General features: G+C 46.5%; 1 protein-coding gene across 1 annotated transcript in view; it reads left to right on the top strand.

The window, feature by feature from the left end:
* The window catches only part of FAT4 (FAT atypical cadherin 4), a 153,067-nt gene that overhangs the window by 57,255 nt on the left and 69,939 nt on the right, over positions 1–25,873 (top strand). Inside the window, 3 exon segments of the mRNA XM_038748420.1 lie at positions 13,883–14,014; positions 19,096–19,357; positions 20,450–20,800. Of these exon segments, the coding sequence (XP_038604348.1) occupies positions 13,883–14,014; positions 19,096–19,357; positions 20,450–20,800 (745 nt within the window).

The following is a 25,873-nucleotide window of genomic DNA, read 5'->3' as shown; positions in this document are numbered from 1 at the left end:
GTTGCCAACTTGTACTTCCCAAGCGCTTAGTACAGTGCTCTGCACACAGTAAGCGCTCAATAAATACGATTGATGATGATGATGATTATATTGTATGCTCCCAAGTGACCAGTACAGTACTCTGCACACAGAAAACAATAAGTACCATTGATTGACTGTAAAATGGAGATGCAGAGGGGATGTTTCATTCAGCTATAAGGGAGAAACTGGGAGCTCACGTGTGGGTCAGGGGCTTAACGTGATCATCTTGTGTCTACCCCAGCGCTTAGTAGAGTGCGTAGCAATCCCAAAATTATCAGCATTACCATTATTAATTATGCTCATGTTAATAAATGTTTCAAAAAGCCTAATCTCACCCCCGATAGTCAGGTTCGGCGACTTCATCATCTGCTTTTTCAAAGGCGACAAAGACTACTTTATCTTATGATGGAATTTGCCTCAGTTTTACATTTACCTGCATTCTTTGGGCAATGGTAAAAATGTGAACTTATCAATAACATTCCACAGCCACATTAATACGGTTATTGGAGAGAGGAAATGATTTAGAAATGTTTGGAAGCTTTGAAACAGTGAGGTAGGGACTGAAATACAAATCTATGTGTAGCCCCGAGCATTTCATTCCAGGCTTATGATCTGGGCAGAGTATGTGCCTGTTTATTGTTGAATGGTACTTTCCCAAACACTTAGTACAGTGCTCTGCACACAGGAAGTGTTCAATAAATATGATTCACTCACTCACTGACTAATAGAACAATTCTAGGTGTCTTGGGAGACAAGAGGCCCAGATTTTATCCCATTTCCACCACTTGATCAGTTGAGTGACCTGGGGTAAGTTACTTAAACTCTTTCTGCTTCAGTTTCCTCATCCGTAAAATGCGCAGAAGATACCAGCTCTTTCTACCCACAACACTTGGAAGCCCAATGTACTGTACTGAGCACTTGTGAAAGGTCAATGCAACAGAGTTGGTAGTCAAATTCTCTGCCCATAATCAATCGATTGCTTCCTTTATCATTAGGAGAAAAGGTGGACCACAAAAGAAATAGAATTGACCAATTTTCTCCTTTGTCATGACAGTAATGATAATAATAATAATAATGGTATTTGTGAAGCACTTACTATGTGCCAAGCACTGTTTTGGCACTGGGGTAGCCACAAGTTAATCAGGTTGAACACAGTCCCTGTCCCACTTAGGGCTCACACTCTCAACGCCCATTTTACAGAGGAGGGAACTGAGGTACAGAGAAGTGAAGCCACTTGCCCAAAGTCACATAGCAGACATGTGGCGGAGGCAGGATTAGAACCCAGGTCCTGTGCTCTATCCACTAGACCACTTTGCTTGGCTCTGTTGCAGTCTTAATTGAATGCACCCCGTGCCATTAAACGTAGAATAATTTAATGGAAGCATAAATTTGAGTCCGTGTCTACATTTCAGCTGAAGCCCAAAATGGATAACATTTGCTAAAGCGTTTGGCGTAATTAAGTTTAATTGAGCTAGCAGACGTCCCGTAAATATTCCAGGCACCTCTAAAATGTATTTGCATAAAATCCCAGTGCCAAAATTAAGAGTTCCTTTAATAATAAAATGGTGGAGCTGAGTAATAAAATAGCGTTCATTAAGCCCTTACTACGTGCCAAACACCGGGATAGATATAAGACTATTGGAAAAGACGGAATCCTTATCCCACAAAGGACTCAGAATCTAAGAGGAAGGAAGAGTGTGTGTCCTTTCCCTGTTTTACGGATGAGGAAACTGAGGCCCTGGAGGGTTGGAGAGACTCATCCAAAGTCATATAGCGGGTTGAATGGCAAAGGTAGGATTAGAACACAGATCTTTATGGCATAGTGGATAGAGCATGGGCTTGGGAGTCAGAGGTCGTGGGTTTGAATCCCGGCTCCGCCACTTGCCAGCTGTATGACTCTGGGCAAGTCACTTCACTTCCCTGTGCCTCAGTTACCTCAACTGTAAAATGGGGATTAAGACTGTGAGCCCCAGGTGGGACAACCTGACTACCTTGTATGTACCCCAGAGCACAGAATAGTGCTTGGCACATAGTAAGTGCTTAACAAATACCATCATTATTATTACCGATGTGGTGTTCTTTCCTCCAAGCCACACAATCAATCAATCGTAATTTTTGCACACACTGCGTGTAGAGCACTGCTCTAAGCACTTATATACCAGACCTGGTAGATGAGTCCCCTGAAAATAAACAGCTTACAGTCTAGCGGGGCAGACAGACATTACTATTAATAAATGAATGATGTTATGGACATAATAATAATAATGATGATGATGATTTTTGTTAAGCGCTTACTATGTGCCAAGCACTGTTCTAAGTAGATACAAGGTTGTCCCACGTGGGTCAACCTCCCCATCCCCCCCATCATACCTCCTTCCCCTCCCCACCCTACCTGTATATATGTTTGTACAGATTTATTACTCTATTTATTTTACTTGTACATATTTACTATTCTATTTATTTTATTAACATGCTTTGTTTTGTTGTCTGTCTCCCCCTTCTAGACTGTGAGCCCGTTGTTGGGTAGGGACCATCTCTATATGTTGCCAACTTGTACTTCCCAAGCGCTTAGTACAGTGCTCTGCACACAGTAAGCGCTCAATAAATACGATTGAATGAATGAGTAAAACTGGGGCTCACAGTCTTAATCCCCATTTTACAGATGAGGGAACTGAGACCCGGAGAAGTAAAGTGACTTGCCCAAAGTCACACAGCTGACAAGTGGCGGAGCCAAGATTCGAACCCATGACCTCTGACTCCCAAGCCCGGGCTCTTTTCCACTAAGTCATGCTGCTTCCCATATGTGCCGTGGGGCTGAGGGAGGGGTGAATAAAGGGAGTAAAATCCAGGGCAAGGACGATGCAGGAGTGGGACAAGAGGAAATGAAGACTTGGTTGGGGAATGCCTCTTGGAGGAGATGGAATTTTAATAAGTCTTTGATGGAGGGGAGACTAATTGTTATATCAGTCAGTCGATCGTATTTATCGAGAGTACTTACTGTGTGCAGAACCCTGTGCTAGGTGCTTGGGAGAGTATGATACAACAATAAACAGACACATTCCCTGCCCACGATGAGCTTCAAGTCTAGAGTGGGGGACACAAACATTAATATGGAGGGGGAAGGCATTCCAGGCCGGAGGCAGGACGTGGGTGAGAGGTCGGCGGCCTCCATTTGCCTGAGAGGTGAAAGTTTAATGAAGGAAAATCCCTCAGAATAAACCCGAATCTTAAATCAAACCCCAGAATGCTGCCGAATGCTGATCAAGAAGCAGGCATTGACTCAAGAAGTAGGCAAGGAACATGTTTCAAGTGTTGGGTGTATTTTCCCAAGCGCTTAGTACAGTGGGCAACGCCATGAATAAACTCAATTGTTAATCTTAATGCGGCCCCAGGCTTTGCCCAGTGTGGCCTAGTGGGAAGAGCTCAGGCCTAGGAGTCAGAGGAGCTGGGTTCTAATCCCGGCTCTGTCAACTGCTTGTTGCGTGACCTTGGGCAAATCATTTTATTTCTCTAGGCCTCAGTTTCCTCAACTGCAACATGGCGATACCTATTCTTCCTCTTACAAAGACTGTGAGCCCCATGTAGGACAGGGTTGCTAACCCAGTGCCTATAACCGTGTTGGACATGTAGTAAGCGCTTAACAAATGCCATTAACAAAAGAAAAGGAAAGAAAGAGCCCAGGCCTGAGAGGGAAAGGACCAGGGTTCTAATCCTGGCTCGGCCACTTGTGGGCAAGTCACTTCTCTTCTTTGAGCCTCAGTTCCCTCATCTGGAAAATGGGAACTCAATCCCTGTTCTCCCTCCGACTTAGACCGTGAGCCCCACGTGGGGCAAGAACTGAATTCGACCCGATGATCTGTATCTATCCAGTGCTTGGTACACTGCTTGATGCATATTAAGCACTTAATAGATACCATAATTCTTATTATTTATGAGGATTATCTTTGAATTTGGGGTGCAGTGCATCCACTGGAAAAAGTGGTATTTGTTGAGCACTTACTATGTGCAGAGCACTGTACTAAGTACTTGTGTCTTCCTCCTGCATTAGACTGATTACTCCTTAGTGCCCCGGAGGCCACTTCAACCTGCCTCAGGAAAAGAGGAAATTTGGGATTCAGTCAATCCATCAAGCCATGGTATTTACTGAGCACTTACCAAGCGCAGAGCAATGGATTAAGCACTTGTCAAGCAAGGCTCACTTCCATTTCTCCAAGCCAGCCCTTATTTTAACTCGCTCTTTGATTCTCGGCCGGAGCAGTATTTGAAAGGATCTTTTTTCAAGTGCCAGCACTTCTGCGGGATGGAAAACAGTATTGGGATGGCGAGCAAGAGCCATACACCCTGCACACTCGGACCCACCGGTTTCTCTAAAAGTCCTTATTTGGATTTCACTTTTCCAGCAACGCAGTGAGCAACAAAACCCAACTCCCCATTAGTTCACCCTTCCACCCGGCCCGGGGCCTGTCAGGGAGCCAACGAAAGCATCTCGGATATCATGAACAGAGCCGGCGGCTTCCCCAACCTTACTCTTTTCTGGAATCAAGGCCCCTCTTCCGGCTCACGGCTTCCATTCTTTCCGTCCCCACTCCGGGACCTGGATAAATCACAGGTCCGTCGGCTGTTGCCTTCTAGGGAAACCCTGTTTAGGTGAAATCATAGCAGAAGGCTCTAACTTCACATCTCCTCCAAGAGGTCTTCCCTGATTCAGCCCTCATTTTCTCTTCTCTCCTTCCCACCTGCATCACCTTAATTTGCTCCCTTTATCCACCCCTCTCTCAGCCCCACAGCACTTCCTATTTAAAAAAGGGAAGGAAATGTGGGAAAAGTATCTTTTTTCTTTGGGATGCATTCTGCAATTGGGCAGTTTGGGAAATACTATTGTTGTTATAATTACAGTACTTGTTAAGCACTTAAGACGTGTCAAACGTTATCTCTGCCTCCAAGGAGCTGACAGTCTACCGTTTGCAGAGCACTGTACTGAGCGCTTGGGAAAGGACTATAGAGTTAGTAGACTCAATCCGTGTCCCCAAGGAGAGTCCAGTCTACTGTGTGCAGAACATTGTACTGAATGCTTGGTAGAGGACAATCGCGGTAGGAGACAGGATTCCTGCTTTGAACAAGCTTTCAGTCTACCGGGTGCAAAGCACTGTACTGAGCACTTAGGCAAGGATAAAAGAGTTAGTAGACATAATTCCTGTCCCCAAGGAGCTGCAGAGCATTGGACCGAGTGCTTGGAAGAGGACAAGAGAATTAGTACTATTGATCACTGCCTTGAGTCATCTTCTGGTCTAAGAGAGGGGAAGACAACCACTAGTGCCTTGCATCTAGTAAGCGCTCAATAAGTAGTAATTACTTCTACTCCTTTGAAAGTCATGTCAAACCAAGAGAGGTGCACACTAGTTTTAACTGAATGTCACCCGGTAGCCCTTCGGTTTCAATGAGCGAGAAAGAGTACGCTCTTTTCGAAGACTTTACTTGGAATTGAGATTCAATTCCCAAGTTTTGGGCATTTTTTTTCGAAGTAAAATGTTCTTTATTACAGCCTTCTCATAGTTCATGTATGAGTCACTCGCAAACCATAATAGATTTTGGCTTAGGCTGCATGATGAAGTGTTCTGGACATAGAGCAAAGTTTAATCCAAACTCCTTGCAGAAGAATTCCCTGTGGTCACCTAAATACAAAAAAAAAAAGAAAGAGTAGAAACGAAACAAATCACGGCACCTTGTCCCTGTAGCCTTATAGGCAAGAAATGGAGTTGATTTCAAAGGACAAGAAGGGGCAAATGGTTGGTAAAAAAGGCAGAAATGCTAACACTTAGGAGACTCTCTAGTTTTTTAGCATTGTGTCATCTGTCGTTTACATCTTTTTTATGGTATTTGCTAAGCGCTACTAGGTGCCAGCCACTAAACTCTGGGGTAGATACAATCTAATCAGGATGGACACTGTCCCTTATCCTTCATGGGGCTCACAGGCTTTATCCCCATTTTCCAGATGAGGGAACTGAGGTCCAGAGAAGCGATACGACTTGCCCTAGTTTCCACAGTGGACAAGTGGTGGAGCTGGGATTTAGAACCCAAGTCTTCTGACTCCCGGGCACGGGCTCTCTCCACTCGGCCGCGCTGCTTCTGAGCGGAGCTTTTTTGGGGTGGCATAAAGGTTAGGGAGGCTCAGTTCCACTCAGAATGGGGTCGCTCGGAGTGTAGCACCTCCTCCTGAGGATGGAGGCATGGAGCTGGGATTACTGAAATCAAAAATCCACAAACTCTAGGATCGAGGGTGTGGCGGCGGGTCGGGGAATTAGGGTGGAAGGACAATGAACCTTGAGAAGTGCCTGTAAAGCAGCCTGGGAAATTCCAATTGATTGGAGGCGGGGCTGGGGGAAGTAGAGTCAAACCAGCAAGAGCGATGAACCTTGGGAGGTGCCTGCAAAGCAGCCTGGGAAACTCCAGCTGATTTCACAGATGACATCTCTGTTGCTAGCAACACATTTGGAAAAGACCAGATATTGCTTCATAATAATAACAATAATAGCATTTATTAAGCACTTACTATGTGCAAAGCACTGTTCTAAGCGCTGTGGAGGTTACAAGGTGATCAGGTTGTCCCACGGGGGGCTCACAGCCTTAATCCCCATTTACAGATGAGGGACTGAGGCCCAGAGAAGTTAAGTGACTTGCCCAACGTCACACAGCTAAATGGCGGAGCCGGGATTTGAACCCATGACCTCTGACTCCAAAGCCCTGGCTCTTTCCACTGAGCCATGCTACTTCTCATCACAGATAATGGTAGTACTAGAAGCAGTGACAGTAGCAGCAACAAAAGTAGGAGCAGTAGCAGCAGCAGAAGTATTGGTAGTTGTAGTAACAGTGACCTCCCCACTTCCGCCCCACAGCACTTATATCTATATCCATCATTTATTTATACCTATTAATAAATAATTTAAAAAAATTATTACTATTATAATTAGTCTCACCCTCTAGACCGTAAGCTCATTGTAGGCAGGGTATATGTCTGTTTATTGTTCGATTGTACTCTACCAAGTGCTTAGTATAGTCCTCTGCACATGGTAAGTGCTCGATAAATGCGACTGACTAACTAGTAGCAGCAACAGTTGTAGTAGTAATAGCAGAAGTATTAATAGTAGCAGTGACAGGAGCAGCAGTTATAGTAGTAGTAAGAGCAGCAGAAGTAGCAGTAGCAGCTGTAGTTGGAGGAATTGTTGGATTAGTAGTAGTAATAGTAATAATAATAATAAAGGTGTTTGGTAAGCGCTATGTGCCAAGCACTGTTCTAAATTCTGGAATAGATCCAAGGTAATCGGGTTGTCCCACGTGGAGCTCACGGTCTACATCCTCCTTTTACAGATGAGGTCTCTGAAGCCTAGAGAAGTGAGGTGGCTTCCCCAGGGTCACACAACAGACAAGTGGCAGAGCCGGGATTAGAACCCATGACCTCTGGCTCCCAAGCCCGCGCTCTTTCCACTAAGCCATGTTGCTTTACAAGGGTAGTGGCAACATTAGTAGTAATTATGGTAGTACTAGTAGTAGCAGTAGCAGCAGTAGAAGCAATAGTAGCTTCACAGCACTTATGTACAAATCCATAATTTCTTCTTATTAATGTCTGTCTCCCCCTCTAGACCCACTGTGGGCAGGGAACGTGTCTACCAACTTTGATACATAGTCCTCACCCAAGCACAAAGTACAGTGCTCTGATTTACTGAATGATTGATTGATTTACTGATTGAGAATAACAACAGCACAGCCTGGTAGAAAGAGCCCGAGCCTGGGTGTTAGAGGACTTGGGTTTTAATCCCATCCTCCACATGTCTGCTGTGTGACTTCGGTCAAGTCACTTTCCTTCTCTGGGCATCAGCCTCCTCATCTGTCAAATGGGGATTATGACTGTGAGCCCCACGTGGGACAGGGACTGTGTCCAATCTGATGAGCTTCTATCTACCCCAATGCTTAGTACAGTGATTGGCCCACAATAAGAACTTAACAAACCACACTAAAAATGAAAACAGAAACAAAAACTCCAAAAAAACCCCAATCTAGAATCTAAATGCTGTGAGACTGAGGATGGGGTGAACATCAAGTGCCCAAAGGTCAGAGATCCAAGGGCATGGACAACGCAGAAGGGAGAGGGAGCCGGGGAAAAGGGGGCTCAATCAGGGAAGGCCTCTTGGAGGAGGTGTGACCTGAAATCCATAATTGCCCATAAATCCATAATTGCCGGAGGCACCTGAAAGGGATGATTCTAGACTATGAGCCCATTTTGGGTAGAGATTGTCTCTATTTGTGGCCGAATTGTACTTTCCAAGCGCTTAGTACAATGCTCTGCCCACAGTAAGCGCTCAATAAATACGACTGAAAGAATATGGCACAGAGTGTTGGGAAACAGCAGGAAATGTATGGGCCCAGCACCATGGCATTTATGTCCATATCTCTTTTATTAATTTCTATTAATGTCTGTCTCGCCCTCTAGACTGTCAGCTCAATGTGGGCAGGGAATGTGTCTGTTGCTCTCCACAGCGCTTAATCCAGTGCTCTGCACATAGTAAGCGTTCGATAGAAGTGAATGAATGAATGAACAAGGTAGAAACCCAGCAAATTTCTGTGAGTTCCAGTGGAAATGGCATGAGTTCACAAATCAGCTTGTTCCCTCACTCAGGGAATGGTTTTATAATGAGCAAGATGTTTTCATTCTCGGGGCATCGAAATAATGACCCTTTTAAAACTAAATGGGTCGGGCTTACTGACCCCAAGCCCCAAGTAATGCCCCTTTCTGAATAACGAGATGTAATGTTCCACCCATTATGCGATGAGTTAGCATCGAACATCCGATTAACCCGAGAGTTCACTCAGCCGTTCGAAACGAACGCGCCGGCCCTACATTATCGCAACCGCCTCCATGTTTATTTCATGAGATTTTTCTTCAGACTCTTCCCTCAACAAGGAATTTGGTCGAAGCTCACGAGCGGGATTTTGAGGTGCAATCACAAACCATCTATCGACCCCGCTTCTCTTAAAAACCTTAAAGGCCGGATCCCGGCTTGGGAATTGATTTGCTTGTTGCGGGCAGGGAACGTGTCTGTTTATTGTTGTATTGTACTCTCCCAAGTGCTTACTACAGTGATCTGCCCATAATAACTGCTCAATAAATATGACTGACAATTAATTAGGATTCGCATCCCTAAATCGCCGATGTAGGTAATAATAGTAACGATGGTATTTGTTAAGCGTTTATTATATGTCAAGCACTGTGGTAGATACAAGCTAATCCCTGTCCCACATGGGGCTCACGGTCTAAATCCCCCTTTTCCAGATGAGGTAACTGAGGCAGAGAGAAATGAAGTGCCTTTTCCAAGGTCACAGAGCAGGCATGTGGAGGATCCGGAATTAGAACCCAGGTCCTTCTGATTCCCAAGCCCGTGCTCTATCCACTAAGCCACGCTGCTTCTCATCTTGGGCTAAATGCAGTTACTCTGTCCTTGGGGTAGGAAACATGGGCTGAGAAAAATCTTGACCCCACAATAATAATAAGTATGGTATTTGTTAAGCAATTCCTATACGCCAAGCACTGTTCTAAGCGCTGGGGTAGATACAAGGTAATCAGGTTGTCCCCTGTGGGGCTCACAGTCTTAATCCCCAGTTTACAGATGAGGAATTGATGCACAGAGAAGTTAAGTGGCTTGCCCAAGGTCACCCAGCAGACAAGTGGTGGAGCCCACGAGTTTCCCTGGGTAATGGTCACATTCTGGCAAGAATTTCACAAATAAGGGACGCAACGCTAGCATCAGGATGGTTGCATTGGGCTGTTACCCGATGCTGCCGGCTAAGGCGATCTCCGTTAGCGCCGATATTAATAAATAAACTGCAGAACTGCCCATCTGCTGCCCAAATGGAAATTTTAGCTGGTTATAGTTCACAAGGGCAAGAGTATTTCTGCTCCTTGGCAGGCTAAAAATAGAGCCGTGAGTCTGATTCCTCCAGGGCTGTGCAGAGAGGACAAAAGAGTTGGTAGACATGATCCCTACCCTCAGGGAGCTTCCATTCTACTATGGGCGGAGCACTGGACTGAGCGCTTGGGAGAGGACAATAGAGTTGGTAGATTACAGTGCTCTGCACACAGAAAGCGCTCAATAAATACGATTGAATGAATGCGATTCCCTGCCCTCGACGAGACGCAGAGTGGCCTGGGTTCTAATCCCTGCTCCACCATTTGTCTGCTGAGTGACCTTAAGCAAGCATTTTAACTTGTCAGCTGTGTGACTCTGGGCAAGTCACTTAACTTCTCTGTGCCTCAGTTCCCTTCTCTGTAAAATGGGGATTAAGACTGTGAGCTCCTCATGGGACAACCTTGATTACCTTGTATCTCCCCTCAGTGCTTAGAACAGTGCTTGGCACACAGTAAGCGTTTAACAAATACCAACATTATTATTATTAACTTATCTGTGCTTCAGTTCCCTAATTTGTAAAATGGGGATTAAGACCGTGAGCCCCATGTGGGACAGGGACTGCATCCAACCTATTATCATCAATCTACACCAGTGCTTAGAACAGTGGTTCTAAGTAAACCACTGTAATTAAGTAAACGCTTAATAATCATAATCACAGTCATAATCATGATCACAATCATAACCGCAATCACAGCTGTAATATTACTACAAGTGTGATCTCAGTCCCACTACAATAAAACCAGCTTACTACTACCATTTTATTTTGGGTATTTGTTAAGCGTTTACAGCCAGGCACTGTTCCGCGAGGTGGGGCCAACTGGGTTGGACACAGTCCCTGTCCCGCATGGGGCTCAAGGTCTCCAATCCCATTTTACAGGTGAGGTCACTGAGGGATGGAGAAGTGAAGTGACTTGGCCAAGGCCACACAGCAGACAAGTGATTGAGCTGGGGTTAGAACCCGTGATCTTTTTACTACTAGGCTCATGCTCTATCCGTTAGACTATGCTGCTTCTACTCCTATTACTACTACTACTACTACTACTACTACTACTACTACTACTACTATTGTGATCTCAGTTCATTCAATTGTATTTATTGAGCACTTACTGTGTGCAGAGCAATGTACTAAGCACTTGGGAAGTACAAGTTGGCAACATATAGAGACGGTTGCTACCCAACAGTGGGTTCACAGTCTAGAAGGGGGAGACAGACAACAAAACACATTAACAAAATAAAATAAATAGAATAATAAATCTAGAGTAGATAGCCTACTACAGTGAACCCAGTCTCTCCTTGATGTTTTTTTTGGGCCTACTGATCACCGACTCTCTTCTGATGTTTGGCAAGTTTTCTCTTCCATTAGAGAAATGGAACAGCTGCTGCCTCCTGGAAGCCCCCCGCAATTCGGTCTCAACAGCGGCTCAGAGACGCCCACAGACACACATCCACACCCATACAAAGTCGCGACTTCTCCTTTCCTAATCTCTTGAGCCAAACGGACCTTGGTGTTTCCAACTCTGCCACTCAAAGTCATCCAACGCCCAAAAGGCAGACACAGACCACACCAGTTTAAGCTAGAGATGAGAAGAGAGGAGGAACCCAAAGAGGATGTAAACTGAATATCGGGCCTCCCGGTTTTAAGGAGAGGGAGCGATTTTCAGCGGGTTTTGGTGTTGAACAGGCTTTATCTCTTTTGCCCTGAAACGCGGGGTCTTGGTGGGAAACTCTTAAGGAAGGCATCCCGCCACTTCATCTCTCCATCGGTCAGCATTTGACGGTTGAGCTATCCCTTGGGTCAACCCCAGCCCCGAGGGTCAAATTCAGAAGTGCAGGGTCAGAAAATCAGCGGACCTTGTCCAATAACAACCGGTCAGCATCAAGAGGCCCAATGTCCTATTTTTTTTTCCAGCACTATTTAAGGAGCGTTTACTGTGTGCAGAGTACTGAACTGAGCACTTGGGAAAGTACAATACAACGGAGCTGTTGACACAATCCCTGCCCTTGACGAGCTTACAGTATACAGGGGGAGGCAGACATTAAAATAGATTAGTAGTGCTAGTAATAGTATGATTTGAGCACTTAAAATTGGTCAATCACTTCCATAATAATTGTGGTATTTGTTAAGCACTTACCATGTGCCAAGGACAGGATTAAAATAGATTAGTAGTACTAGTAATAGTATGTTTTGAGCACTTAAAATTGGTCAATCACTTTAATAATAATTGTGGTATTTGTTAAGCACTTACCATGTGCCAAGTACTGTTCTAAGCGCTGGGGTGTGCAGAGCACTAGAGAAGCAGCAAGCAGCGTGGCTCAGTGGAAAGGGCACGGGATTTGGAGTCAGAGGTCATGCGTTCAAATCCCGGCTCCGCCAATTGTCAGCTGTGTGACTTTGGGCAAGTCGCTTCACTTCTCTGTGCATCAGTTACCTCATCTGTAAAATGGGGATTAAGATTGTGAGGCCCCCCATGTGACAACCTGATCATCCTGTAACCTCCCCAGCACTTAGAACAGTGTTTTGCACATAGTAAGCACTTAATAAATGTCATTATTATTATTTATTATTATTATTAGACTAAGCACTTTGGAGAGTACAGTGTAATAGGTAGACACATTCCCTGTCCATAAGGAGAGGCAGCGTGGCATTGTAGCACAGGGCTGGGAGTCAGAAGGACCTGGGTTCTAGTCCTGGCTCTCCCACTTGTCCACTGTGTGACCTTAGGCAAGTCACTTCATTGCTCTACGCCTCAGTTACGTCATCTGTGAAAATGGGGATTAAGATTGTGAGCTCCATGAGGGACATGGACTCTGTCTCACTCTTCTGTGCCTCAGTTAGTCAGCTGTAATATGGGGATTAAGAAAGGGAGCCCCATTGTGGGACAGGGGACTTATATCCAACTTGATGAATTGGTATCTTGCCCAGCGCTTAGTACAGTGCCTGGCACATAACGAGCACTTAACAAATACCACAGGAAAAAACCCAAAAACCTAAGATTAGGGAAAGAGAAAATAGTAGATTGTCTTTTTTTGGGAAGACATCATAAAAACGTGGAAATATAATAATCCCCATTATTTTCATTCTCTCGTAATAATAATGATAATAATTGTGGTATTTGTTAAGTGCTTACTACGTGTCAGGCACTGTACTAAGCGTCTGAGTGGATACAAGCAAATCGAGTTGGACACAGTCCCTGTCCCATGTGGGGCTCGTGGTCTCCATCCCCATTTTACAGATGAGGCAACTTAGGCACAGAGAAGTTAAATGACTTGCCCAAGGTCACATAGCAGACAAGTGGCAGAGCCACTGTCTTGTCAGTCAGTCAGATAGTAATTGTATTTACTGAACATTTACTGTCCGCAAAGCACTGTACTAAGCGCTCGGGAGAGTACAATACAGCAATAAACAGACACATTCTCTGCCCATAACAAGCTTACAGTCTAGAGGGGAAGACAGACATGAACAGATATAAATAAATGACAGATATGGACATAGATCATGTGGGATTGGGAGAGGGGGAAAGAAGCAAGTCATGGTGACGCACAAGAGAGTGGGAGAAGAGGAAAGGAGCGTTCAGGCAGGGAAGGTTTCTTGGAGGAGATGGACCTTCAATAAGTCTTAGAAGGTGGAGGGATGGAGGTTTTAGGCCAGAGGCAGGACGTGGGTCATGGGAGGACGGAGAGACGGACGAGTCGGAGGGATGGTAAGAAGATCAGCATTTGAGGAGTGAAGTTTGTAGTAGAAGAGCATAACGAGGCAGGCAGGAGCGGGGAAGGTGATCAAGAGCTTTAAAGCCGACGGTGAGGAGTTCTGGTTCACGCGGACTTGGATGGGCAACTGCTGGCGGTTCTTAAGGAGTGGGGAAACACGGCCTGAACGCTGTCATTATCCTCTTTCCCCTTAGGTGGAAATAACGCTGCAAGATATCAACGACAACCCGCCGGTGTTTCCGGCTGATCTGCTCGACCTGACCGTGGAGGAGAACATCGGAGACGGCACCAAGATCACGCAGCTCACAGCCGTGGATGCTGACGAGGTGACAAATGAGCCCTCTTTCTTGAGAACTAACTGTCTCTTCTTACTTTTCCCCTTTGTTTCCAAAGGTATTTGTTAGGCACTTACTAGGTGTCGGGCACTGTCCTAAACGCTGGGGTGAATACGAGCTAATCGGGTTGGAGAGAAGTGACTTCTTTTTTATGGTGTTTGTTAAACACTTTCTATATGTCAGGAACTGTCCTAAACAGTGAGGTGGATACAAGTTCATCGGGTTGGACACAGTCCCCGTCCCCATTTTACAGACGAGGGTACTGAGGCACAGAGAAATGAAGTGACTTTTTTATGGTATTCGTGAGGCACATACTGTGTTTTGAGCACTTTCCTAAGCGCTGGGGTGGATACAACCTAATCGGGTTGGACACAGCCCCTGTCCAACATGGAGCTCACAAGTCTGAATCCCCACTTTACAGATGAGAGAACTGAGGCACAGAGAAGCAAAGTGACTTTTTTACCGTATCTGTTAAGCGCTTACTGCATGCAGGCCACTATCCTAAGTGCTGGGGTGGCTACAAGCTAATCGCGCTGGACACAGTCCGTGTCCCACATGGAGCTCACAGGCTGAATCCCCATTTTACAGATGAGGGAACTGAGGCATGAAGAAGTGAAGTGACTTGCCCGAGGTCACATAGCAGACAGGTAGAGGAGCTGGGAACCCTCATCCTTCTGACTCCCGGGCCTGGATTCTAGCCACCCATCCTAGCTGTTGCTTTTTCTTTTTGAATGGTATTTTAAGCGTTTGGTTTGTGCCAAGCACTGAACTAAGTGCTGGTATTCATTCATTCAATCGTATTTATTGAGCGCTTACTGTGTGCAGAGCACTGTAGTAAGTGCTTGGGAAGTCCAAGTTGGCAACATATAGAGACGGTCCCTACCCAACAGCGGGCTCACAGTCTAGAAGGGGGAGACAGACAACAAGACAAAATATATTAACAAAATAAAATAAATAGAATAGTTAATATGTACAAGTAAAATAAACAGAGTAATAAATATGTACAAACATATATACAGGTGCTGTGGGGAGGAAAAGGAGGTAGGGTGGGGGGAATAGGGGGAAAGAGGAATGGGGGGGGCTCAGTGTGGGAAGGCCTCCTGGAGGAGGTGAGCTCTCAGTAGGGCTTTGAAGGGAGGAAGAGAGCTAGCTTGGCGGATCTGTGGAGGGAGGGCATTCCAGGCCAGGGGTCGATGGCGGGACAGGCGAGAACGAGGCACAGTGAGGAGGTTAGCGGCAGAGGAGCGGAGGGTGAGGGGTGGTCTGTAGAAGGAAAGAAGGGAGGGGAAGTAGGAGGGGGCAAGTCGATGGACAGCCTTGAAGCCGAGAGTGAGGAGTTTCTGCCTGGTGCGTAGATTGATTGGTAGTCACTGGAGATTTTTGAGGAAGGGAGTAACATGCCCAGAGCGTTTCTAAACAGAGATGATCCGGGCAGCAGCGTGAAGTATAGATTGAAGTGGGGAGAGACAGGAGGATGGGAGATCAGGAGGAGGCTGATGCAGTAATCCAGTCGGGATAGGATGAGAGATTGAACCAGTAGGGTAGCAGTTTGGATGGAGAAGAAAGGGCGGATCTTGGCAACATTGAAGGGGTGAGAGCAGCAGTTTTTGGTGACGGACTGGATGTGAGAGGTGAACGAGAGAGCGGAGTTGAGGATGACACCGAGGTTGCGGGCTTGTGAGACGGGAAGGATGGTAGTGCCGTCAACAGTGATGGGAAAGTCAGAGAGAGGGCAGGGTTTGGGAGGGAAGATAAGGAGTTCAGTCTTGGACATATTGAGTTTCAGATGGCGGGCAGACATCCAGATGGAGATGTCCTGAAGGCAGGAGGAGATGCGAGCCTGGAGGGAGGGAGAGAGAGCAGGGGCACAGATGTAGATTTGGGTGTCATCAGTGTAGAGATGATAGTTGAAGCTGTGGGAGCGAATGAGTTCACCGAGGGAATGAGTGTAGAGAGAGAACAGAAGGGGACCGAGAACTGACCCTTGAGGAACCCCTACAGTAAGGGGATGTGAGGGGGAGGAGGAGCCCGCAAAAGAGACGGAGAATGAATGGCCGGAGAGATAAGAGGAGAACCAGGAGAGGACGGAGTCTGTGAAGCCAAGGTTGGATAGCGTGTTGAGGAGAAGGGGTTGGTCGACAGTGTCAAAGGCTGCTGAGAGGTCAAGGAGGATTAAGATAGAGCAGGAGCTCAGGAGGAGCCGTTCCTCATCAGTGGGATTTATAGAAGGCTTACCATGTGCACAGTACTGTACTAAGCGCTTGGGAGAGTTGGCAAGCATATTTCCTGCCCACAAGGAGTTTACAGTCTTGAGGGGGAGACAGACATTACTAGTAATAAATAATTCATGTTCATATAAATACACAGGTTAGGCACAGTCCCTACCCTACACAGAGCTCTCAGTCTGAGGCGTTTACTATACGCCCTGCTTAGTACAGTGCTGTGCACACAGTAAGCACTCAGTAAATACTACTGAATGAATGAATGTGCTCAGCATTAGGGCTGGTAGAATGTTATGAGATCGGACACGGACCCGTCCCACCCAAGATTCAACCAATCAGTTGGTGGCATTGATTGAGCACTTGTAGGGCACAGAGCACTGTACTAAGCACTTGGGAGAGTATGCTATGCTTAAGTCAGTTGACACGATTCCTCCCCAAAAGAACCTGACAATTTAGACTTGTAATCTATCTTCCCCCTATTTTACAGTTGAAGAAACTGAGGGCCAGAGTGGTGAAGTGACTTGCCCCAAATCACACAACAGGCCCATGGGGGGACTGGGACTTGAACTCAGCTCACATGATCATTCAGTTCGGTGTTCTTTCCATGAGGCCACACTGCCTCTACCGCTCAAAATGTCTGGGATAGCAGATAAGAGGATATCAACCGATCGATCAATCAATGGTATTTACTGAACGCTTACTGTGTGCAGAGCACTGTACTGAGCACTTAGGAGAGTACTATACGGCAGAGTTGGTAGACCTGTTCCCTGCCCACAAAGAGCTCACAGTCTAAGAGGGCGAGACAGACAGTAACAACTCAACGAGAAAACACATTCTTCACTATGGATGGGGTTTATCCAAACGATACCAATCAATCAATCGTATTTATTGAGCACCCACTGTGGGCAGAGCACTGTACTAAGCGTTTGGGAGAGGACAGTGTAACACAGTTGGTTGACACGCCCCCTTGTCTGGCTTGTCAGAATAACTCTAGCCTGATCCAGGAGAGTAAAAGATGAGCAAAGGAAGTGTGGGTTTAGAATAATTGAAATATCATTGGAAACACGTGTCGATAAAGACACCGACCTTTCAGGAAGCCTGTGATTCTGTTAGTTTTCCATTTTCCTGTATAAACAGCGCGGCTCTATTTCCAATACACTGGGAAGATTACATTTTGTTTTCAGAGGGCAACACTTGTTTTTAAAATGTTCCTTAAAGCCATAGAATGTATTTGCAATTTATAACTATTTACTTTGAAAATTCCTTCCACGTGCATTTTTTCTGTTTATTTCCTCTGGAGACCAGACAGCCAGTATGACTTCCACTCCTGTGCCACTGAAACATGAGATGTCTCCCCCTCAGTATTTTTAGGGTATTTGGGGGTATTAAATAAATAAGAAGACCTCTCGCGTGAATTAGTTAAATCATGACTCTTAGGCAAAAGTCTTCAAAAAGCCATTTTTTTTTTCTACTAATTCACCCCATCAGTTGTGCGGAGAACTTCCTCAGGTTGAAATGAAACAGCTTCCCTCCCAATAAGCTCCCCTCTAGACTGGAAGCTTGTTGGGGACAAGGAACGTGTCTACCAACTCTGCTATTTGGTACTATCCCAAGCGCTTAGTACACTGCTCCGCACACAGTAAGCACTCGATAAATATGATTGATTGCTTGACTGATCAAGACCTTTGGCGTTTTGCTAATTCTTTTAGTCGGGGTGTAGATTGGAATTTATGGAAACCAGGGGAGGTATACAGTGGATTTCAACTATTTTCTATGTCACGGACCTTGGACCTAATTTACCAGAATTTTTGGATTCAGTCGAGCTAGCATTTTATGGGGATGCTTTTATAGGCTGTACTAAATTATGAGAAGAATAAGAAGGTCCTTGCTGCAAGGGTCAAAAACTACCTATTTGCGGTCACTTTAGAAATCTAAAACTCTCATTGAATGTTTTTGTTAAACCATACGATTTCCTCTCAGAATGCCTTTTTTTACCCTAGTGCAGAAGACAGAGTCAAGCTACTTGTTGCTAGACTTTCCTAAGGGATTGTTGTCATTTTTAATTCATTCCCCCTCGCAAATAATCGTTCCAAAGAATTTGGGCTCTGAGATGCTATGGCCTTGCTGATTTTTTCTCACTGCCCACGGCTAAAATTAGAACAAAAATGAGCAGCACCTGTAAATATAAAACGTCTCTTTTTTTACTGTATTTGTTAAGAGCTTCTTGCGTCCAAGGCGCTGTTCTAAGCACTGGGGTAGATATGAGATAATTGCATTGGATACAGTCCCTGCTGTTCTAAGCACTGGGGTAGATATGAGATAATTGCATTGGATACAGTCCCTGTCCCAAATGGGACTCAATGTCTCAATCCCTGTTTTCCAGATGAGGGAACTGAGGCCCAGAGAAGTGAAGTCACTTGTCCGAGGTCACCCAGCGTACAAGTGGCGGAGCTGGAATTAGAACCCATGACCTTCTGACTCCGAGGCCAGGGCCCTAACCACTGCACCATGCTGCTTCTCAACTGAGTGCTTGGGAGAGTACAATGTAACCATAAACCCGAGCTGATTACTTTGTATCTCCCCCAGTGCTTAGTACAGTGCCTGGCACATAGTAAGTGCTTAACGAATACCTCAATCATTACGATTACTGTTGGTATCCGATCGTGGACGTGACTCTATTCTCTTCCAAGAGCTCAGTCCAGTGCTTTGCACACAGTAAGCGCTCGATCAATACGATTGAACGAATGAATGAGCTTTGTCTCCCCCATTCCCCCATCCTGGCTCGCCACCCCTCCCCCGGCTGCGGGTCTTCCCCGACTGACGGGTCTCGGTGTCCCCCGCTGTCCCCAGGGAGGCAATGCCCTGGTGACCTACAGCATTGTCAGCGGAGCGGACGGAAGCTTCCGGGTGGACCCAGAGTCGGGCGACCTCATCGCCACGCGGAAACTGGATCGAGAGCGACGCTCCAAATACTCCCTGCTCGTCCGGGCGGACGACGGCCTGCAGTCTTCCGACGTGCGCGTCAACATCACCGTCAGTGATGTCAACGACCACACACCCCGCTTCGCCCGCCCCGTCTACTCCTTTGACGTCCTGGAGGACACGGCCCCCGGTAAGACGACGAGGCCCCGGGGTGGCCGGGGAATCCATCTGGTTTTCCCGGAAGGCCGATCTGCATTTCCCCTCCTCCCTCTCCATCACCCTTGGGTTTGGATTTGCTCCCTTAATTTCATTCACTCCTTCATTCATTCAGTCATATTTGTTGAGCGCTTACTGTGTGCAGAGCACTGTACTGCACACTTGGGAGGGTCCAATTAAACAATAAACAGACCCGTTTCCTGCCCACAGTGACCTTACAGTCTGGGGGCGGGGGGGCGGGGGGGCGGGGACTTAAATCCCCCCAGTCCCTCAGCCCCACAGTACTTATATCCGTATCCATAATTTATTTATTCCTACACTGATGCCTTTCTCTCACTCTAGACTGAAAGCTCCTTGTGGGCAGGAAACGTGTCTAATGACTCTTGTTATTCTGTCCTCTCCCAGGCACTTAGTACAGTGCTCTGGACAAAGTAAGCGCTCAATAAGTACCACTGACGGATTGCTTGGTTCCCAACCCCTGAGAGAATCCAGTAGACCAAAAGGTCTTCCCCGAGTAAGCCCTCACCACCCTGCTCTCTTTCCCTTCTGCATCACCCTCACACTTGGATTTGCTCCCTGAATTCCTCCCCATCCCTCAGCTCCATAGAACTTGTCCATGTCTGTAATTTATTTATTCATTAATAATAATAATTAATAATTATGGTACTTGTTAAACGTTTACTTTGTGCCAAGCACTGATTTAAGCACTGGAGTAGATACAACTTAATCAGGTTGGACACAGTCCCTGACTCATATGTCCTATATGAGGTTCACAGTCTTAATCCCCATTTTACAGACGAGGTCACTGAGGACCGGAGAAGTTCAGTGACTTGCCCAAGGTCACAAAGCAGATGTTGCAGAGCTGGGATTAGAACTCAGGTCCTTCTGACTCCCAAGCCCATACTGTATTCACTAAGCCATGCTGCTTCTCTATGTTAATGTCTATCTCCCACGCTAGTCGGTCAACTGTATCTATTGAGCACTTACTGTGTGCAGAGCTCTCAATAAATATGATCGACTGACCGAAGCGCTTTCTACGTCTCTTCTCCATCCCGGACGTCTTCAGGTTCCCTCGTGGCCTCCATCTCAGCCACTGACCCCGACTCGGGAACGAATGGAGAAGTGACCTATGTAGTGAGCGAAGACGATGGAGACGCCGCCTTCTTCCTGAACCCCGTCACCGGGGTCTTCAATTCCACCCAAGCCCTGGATTACGAGGGACAGCGTTACTTCATCCTCACGGTGCGGGCCCAAGACGGGGCTGGCCTCTTCACTAACGTCAGGGTCTATTTCAACGTCCTGGACATCAACGACAACCCCCCCGTGTTCGCCTCGTCCTCCTACAGCACCACGCTGATGGAAGATCTCCCCATCGGGTCCAGCATTCTCACCTTCAACGTCACCGACGCGGACGACGGTAAGGCCTCCCGTCCGCCGGAGAACGGTGCCTCGGGAAAACGGTGTCGGAATTTTACCCAGGATGCCTTGGTGGGGGGAGGAAGCGATCACGGAGGGCGAAACATCATTCGGTAATTGCTAAAGGTCTGACTGAATCGATCCATCAGTGGTACTTATGGAGTGCCTGTTGTGTGAGAGAACACTGAACTGGGCGTTTACTCTCCCAAGCGCTTAGTACAGTGCTCTGCTCTCAGTAAGCTCTCAACAAATACAATCAAATGATTGAATCAATGAGAATGTAATACAGTTGGTAGATGGAATCCCGTCCCTCATGGTGCTTACGGGGTACTTAGAGAAACAGCGTGGCTTGGTGGAAAGAGCACGGGCTTGGGCGTCAGAGGTCATGGTTCAAATCCCGGCTCCACCAATTGTCAGCTGTGTGACTTTGGCCAAGTCACTTAACTCCTCTGTGCCTTGGTTCCCTCATCTGTAAAACGGGGATTAAGATTGTGAGCCCCACGTGGGACACCTTGTATCCCCCCAGTGCTTAGAAGAGTGCTTTGCACATAGTAAGCGCTTAACAAATGCCATTATTATTATTACTGTGAGAAAAACACTGCATTGAGCAGTTAGGAGAGGACAACAGAGTTAGCCCTCAAGAAGCCAATGGTCTGCTGTGTGCAGAGCACTGTACTGAGCGCTTGGAAGGCTATAGTAGAATTAGTAGGCACTATCTTTATCCTCAAGGTGCTTACAGTCTACTGTGTGCTGAGCACTGGATTGAGGCCTTGTGAGAAGACAATAGAGTTAGTTGACAGGATCCCAGCCACCAAGGATAGTCAAGTCTACTTTGTGCAGAGCACTATACTGAGCGCTTGTAGGAGGACAATCGCAGATGTAATTCCTACCCTCAAGGAGCTCAAGGTTCATCATGTGCGGAGCACAGGACTGAATGCTTAAGGGAATACAATAGAATTGGTAGATATGATCCCTGCCCTGTCTACTGTGTGCAGAGCACTGTACTAATTGCTAGGGAGAGGACACTTGAGTTAGTAGGCACAATCCCTGCCCTCAAGGAGCTTCCAATCTAATGGGGGAGACAGACAGTACAATCAATCAATCGTATTTATTGAGCGCTTACTATGTGCAGAGCACTGTACTAAGCGCTTGGGAAGTACAAATTGGCATCACATAGAGACAGTCCCTACCCAACAGTGGGCTCACAGTCTAAAAAGCAACTGTCACCTCCAGCCAGTTGGCTCTGGGTTTCGCTCAGAACAGTGGAACATTTCAGAATCAAGGCCGGAATCTCAGAATTCCAATGGGAGTGTTTTTGGCAAGCTGAGATGGGGAGCAGAGGTGAAATTCTGGGGAAAAGTCAGACAAAATTCCCCATCCTCAGATTTTTACATTTTTTAAAAATGGTATCTGTTAAGCCCTTACTGGGTGCCGGACACTGTACTGAGTGCTGGGAGTAGATACAACCTAATCAGGTTGCAGTGATCAAGGCGGGATAAGATAAGTGCTTGGATTCAAGTGGGAGTTTGGATGGGTGGGAAGATAAGGAGCTCTGTTTTAAGTGTGATAAGTTTGAACTGAAGGTAGGACATTCAAGTAGAGATGTCTTGGAGGCCGGAGGAAATGCGAGACTGCAGTGAGGGAGAGAGATCAGGGCTGGTGATGAAGATGGAGATGAAGATTTGGGAATCCACATACAGGTGGGGGTTGAAGCCAGGGGAGCGAATGAGTTCTCCAAGGGAGTGGGTGTAGATGGAGGATAGAAGGGGAACCAGAACTGAACCTGACAGAAAGCAGATTGGAAGAGGTTAAGGAGAGGATTGGAGGAGAGGAACTTGAGACAGCCTCTTGGCTGACCTCCCAACTTCCCGTCTCTCTACTCCAAGCCATGAATCACTCCGCTGACCGCATCACTTTTCTACAGAAACTTCCAGTCCATGTTTCCCCACTCTTCCATGTTGTCCACCCACCTCAGCATCAAACAAAAACGCTTCACCCTTGGATTTAAAGCCCTCAATCCTCTTGCCTCTCCTACCTCACTTCACGGATCTTCTACTCCAAACAAGCCCACACACTCGGCTCCTCTAATGTCAACCTTCCGCACTGTACCTCGATCTTGTCTATCTCAATACCTCTCAAGCACATCCTGCCCCTGGCCTCCAACACCCCTCCCTCTCCATATCGGGCAGACAGTTACTCTCCCCGTCTCTTTCAAAGCATTATTGAAGGCACACCTCCTCCAAGAGGTTTTCCCCAAGCACCGGGGTAGATACAAGATAATCGGGTTGCACACAGTCCTTGTCCCACAGAGGTCTCCCAGTCTCAATTCCCATTTTATAGGTGAGGTAAATGAAGCACAGAGAAGTGAATTGATTTGCCCAAGATCACCCAGCAGACAAGGGACGGAGTCCGGATTAGAACCCAGGTCCTTTTGACTTCCAGGCAGGGATAAGGGCCTGCTAGGGAAAGCCTGCTAATTTTTTTTAAAACATGGTATTTGTACTAAGCACCATGGTAAATAGGAGATAATCAGGTTAGACGCTGTCCCTGTTCCACATGGGGCTCACAGTCTTCATCCCTATTTTACAGATGAGGGAATTTAGGCCCAGAGAAGAATAATAATAATAATTTTGGTATCTGTTAAACGCTTACTATGTTCTAAGCACTGGGGGAGATACAAGGTAACCAGGTTTGTCCCACATGGGGCTCACACTCTTAATCCCCATTTTCCAGATGAGGTAACTGAGGCACATAGAAGTTAAGTGACTTGCCCAAAGTCTCACAGCTCATAAATGGCGGAGCCGGAATTAGAACCCATGACCTCTGACTGCCAAGCCCACACTCTTTCCACTGAGCCACGCTGCTTCAGAGAAATGAAGCGACTTTTTCAAGGTCACACAGCAGACAAGTGGCAGAACCAGAATTAGAACCCAGATCCTTCTGACTCAAGGACCTGGGCTCGATCCATTAGGTCACGCTGCTTTTCAGTAGCTGCTCAGAGCTGGCCCCTAACCTATGAAATGTCTTTCCTCGTGGCTGATGGGGAACGATTTGAGTCTGTTTCTGGGCTGGAGACTTTTGTCAGTGTTTCCAGGAAGTTGATTCAAGCCAACAGGTTTCGGGGCTTCCTCACTCCCAAGCAGGGATCAGGGGCTGAAGGTACCAGAGGACGACAGCTAATTTTTTTTTTTTAATGGTATCTGTTAAGCACTTACTATGTGCTCAGCCCTGTACAGAGTACTGGGGAAGATGCAAGCTAATTAGGTTGGACGCAGTCTCTGTCACAAAATTCTTATTATTGGAGAAGCAGCATGGCTCAGTGGAAAGGCTTTGGAGCCAGAGGTCATGGGTTCAAATCCCAGCTCCTCCACTTGTCAGTTGTGTGACTTTGGGCAAGTCACTTCACTTCCCTGGGCCTCAGTTACCTCATCTGGAAAATGGGGACGAAGACTGCCAGCCCCACGTGGGACAAGCTGATCACCTTGTAACCTCCCCGCACTTAGAACAGTGCTTGGCACATAGTAAGCGCTTGATAAATGCCATTATGATTATTATTACATGGGGCTCCCGGCTTCAATCCCCATTTTACAAATGAGGGACATGAGGTATAGAGAAGCGAAATGACTTGTTTTTTAACGTATTAAGCACTTACTATGTGCTGGGCACTGTACTAAGCACTGGGTTAGATACAAGTAGATTGGGTTGGACACCATCCCTGTCCCATGTGGGCTCACAGTCTTAATCCCCAGTTTACAGATGGGGGAACTGAGGCACAGAGAAGCAAAGTGATTTTTTAAATGGTATTTGTTAAGTACTACACCACGCTGTATAAGGAGCACCTATACCGAATTCCTGGGAGAGGATGATAGCTAGCAGTGGGCAGGGAATGTATCCGTCTAGCACTCTCTCTAGCGCTTAGTACAGTGCTCTGCACATAGGAAGCGCTCATTAAATACGACTGACAGACTGATATCGGAAGATGCGTTCCCTGTCCAGAGAAGGACCAGGTGACAGAGGGGTGGGGGAACTTACAGCCCACTGTGTCTTACGGGAAATTGAATTCTGGATAGAATCTGGGCATGATAAGACATCACCATTTTGAAGTTGGCCCACACGTGTTCAGGAAGTTAAGTTTGCACACGTCAAGGCATTTCTCGACGTTAGAAGCGGTGTGGCCTAGTGGGTAGAGCCCGGGCCTGGGGGTCAGACGGACCTGGGTTCCAACCCCAGCTCTGCCGCTGGTCTGCTGTGTGATCATGGACGGGTCACTTCACTTCTCTGGACCTCAGGTATCTCATCTGTAAAATGGGGCAGAATACCGGGAGCCCCATGGGGGACAGGGACTGTGTCCAGCCTTATTTGCTCGTCTGCACCCCAGTGCTTAGTGCAGTGCCTGGCACTTAGTAAGCATTTAAATACCACAATCATTATTATTCTTATTGTTTCCTGTGCATCCAAAGTCACATTACGGCCTGGAGATCGGAATTCTTCTTCTTTACAGAGGTTTTCATTGGCTTGCTCGCCCATAATTACAGTAGCGTCTTTTCGGTCACAAGACAGTGTGTCTTCCACATCCGATATCCCGGCTTACGGTTCCTTATATGGAGATGTAGAAATGGAATGCTCTCCCCTGGCCTAATTTTTCACATGGTTGATTTCCTTAATTAGGAGAACTCTTGAAACGGCTGCCTAGAACAAATGCGATTCTTTACCACTTCATTTGCATTTAGAACCTAAAATTGGAAGATTTCCCCCCTTCCAACATGAGATAAAAACATGAATTTCAGTGATGTGCTTTTTTTTCCCCAACTCTTTTACATTTCTTTGGTCATGACCTAGTTTCATCCTGAATCTTCCTAAGACTAAAGAGACTGAAGTACCTGTCAATTTTAATTCATGCCCCTCTACTACACAGTGATTATGACCTGTCAAAAAATGAAAATGCCCAACGCAGCATCCCACCCCCTGGCTATATTCTGGTTAAATTCAGGGCTGATTCTGCTCAGGAATGTTTCCGTTGTATTATTCTATTGTCCTTTCCCGAGAGCTTAGTACCATGGTCTGAACACATTAT

This window comes from Tachyglossus aculeatus, chromosome 6, assembly GCF_015852505.1.
Source record: "Tachyglossus aculeatus isolate mTacAcu1 chromosome 6, mTacAcu1.pri, whole genome shotgun sequence".
Lineage (NCBI taxonomy): Eukaryota > Metazoa > Chordata > Mammalia > Monotremata > Tachyglossidae > Tachyglossus > Tachyglossus aculeatus.
Note: the sequence above shows the minus strand (reverse complement) of the source record. Positions and strands in the feature narration are given on the sequence as shown.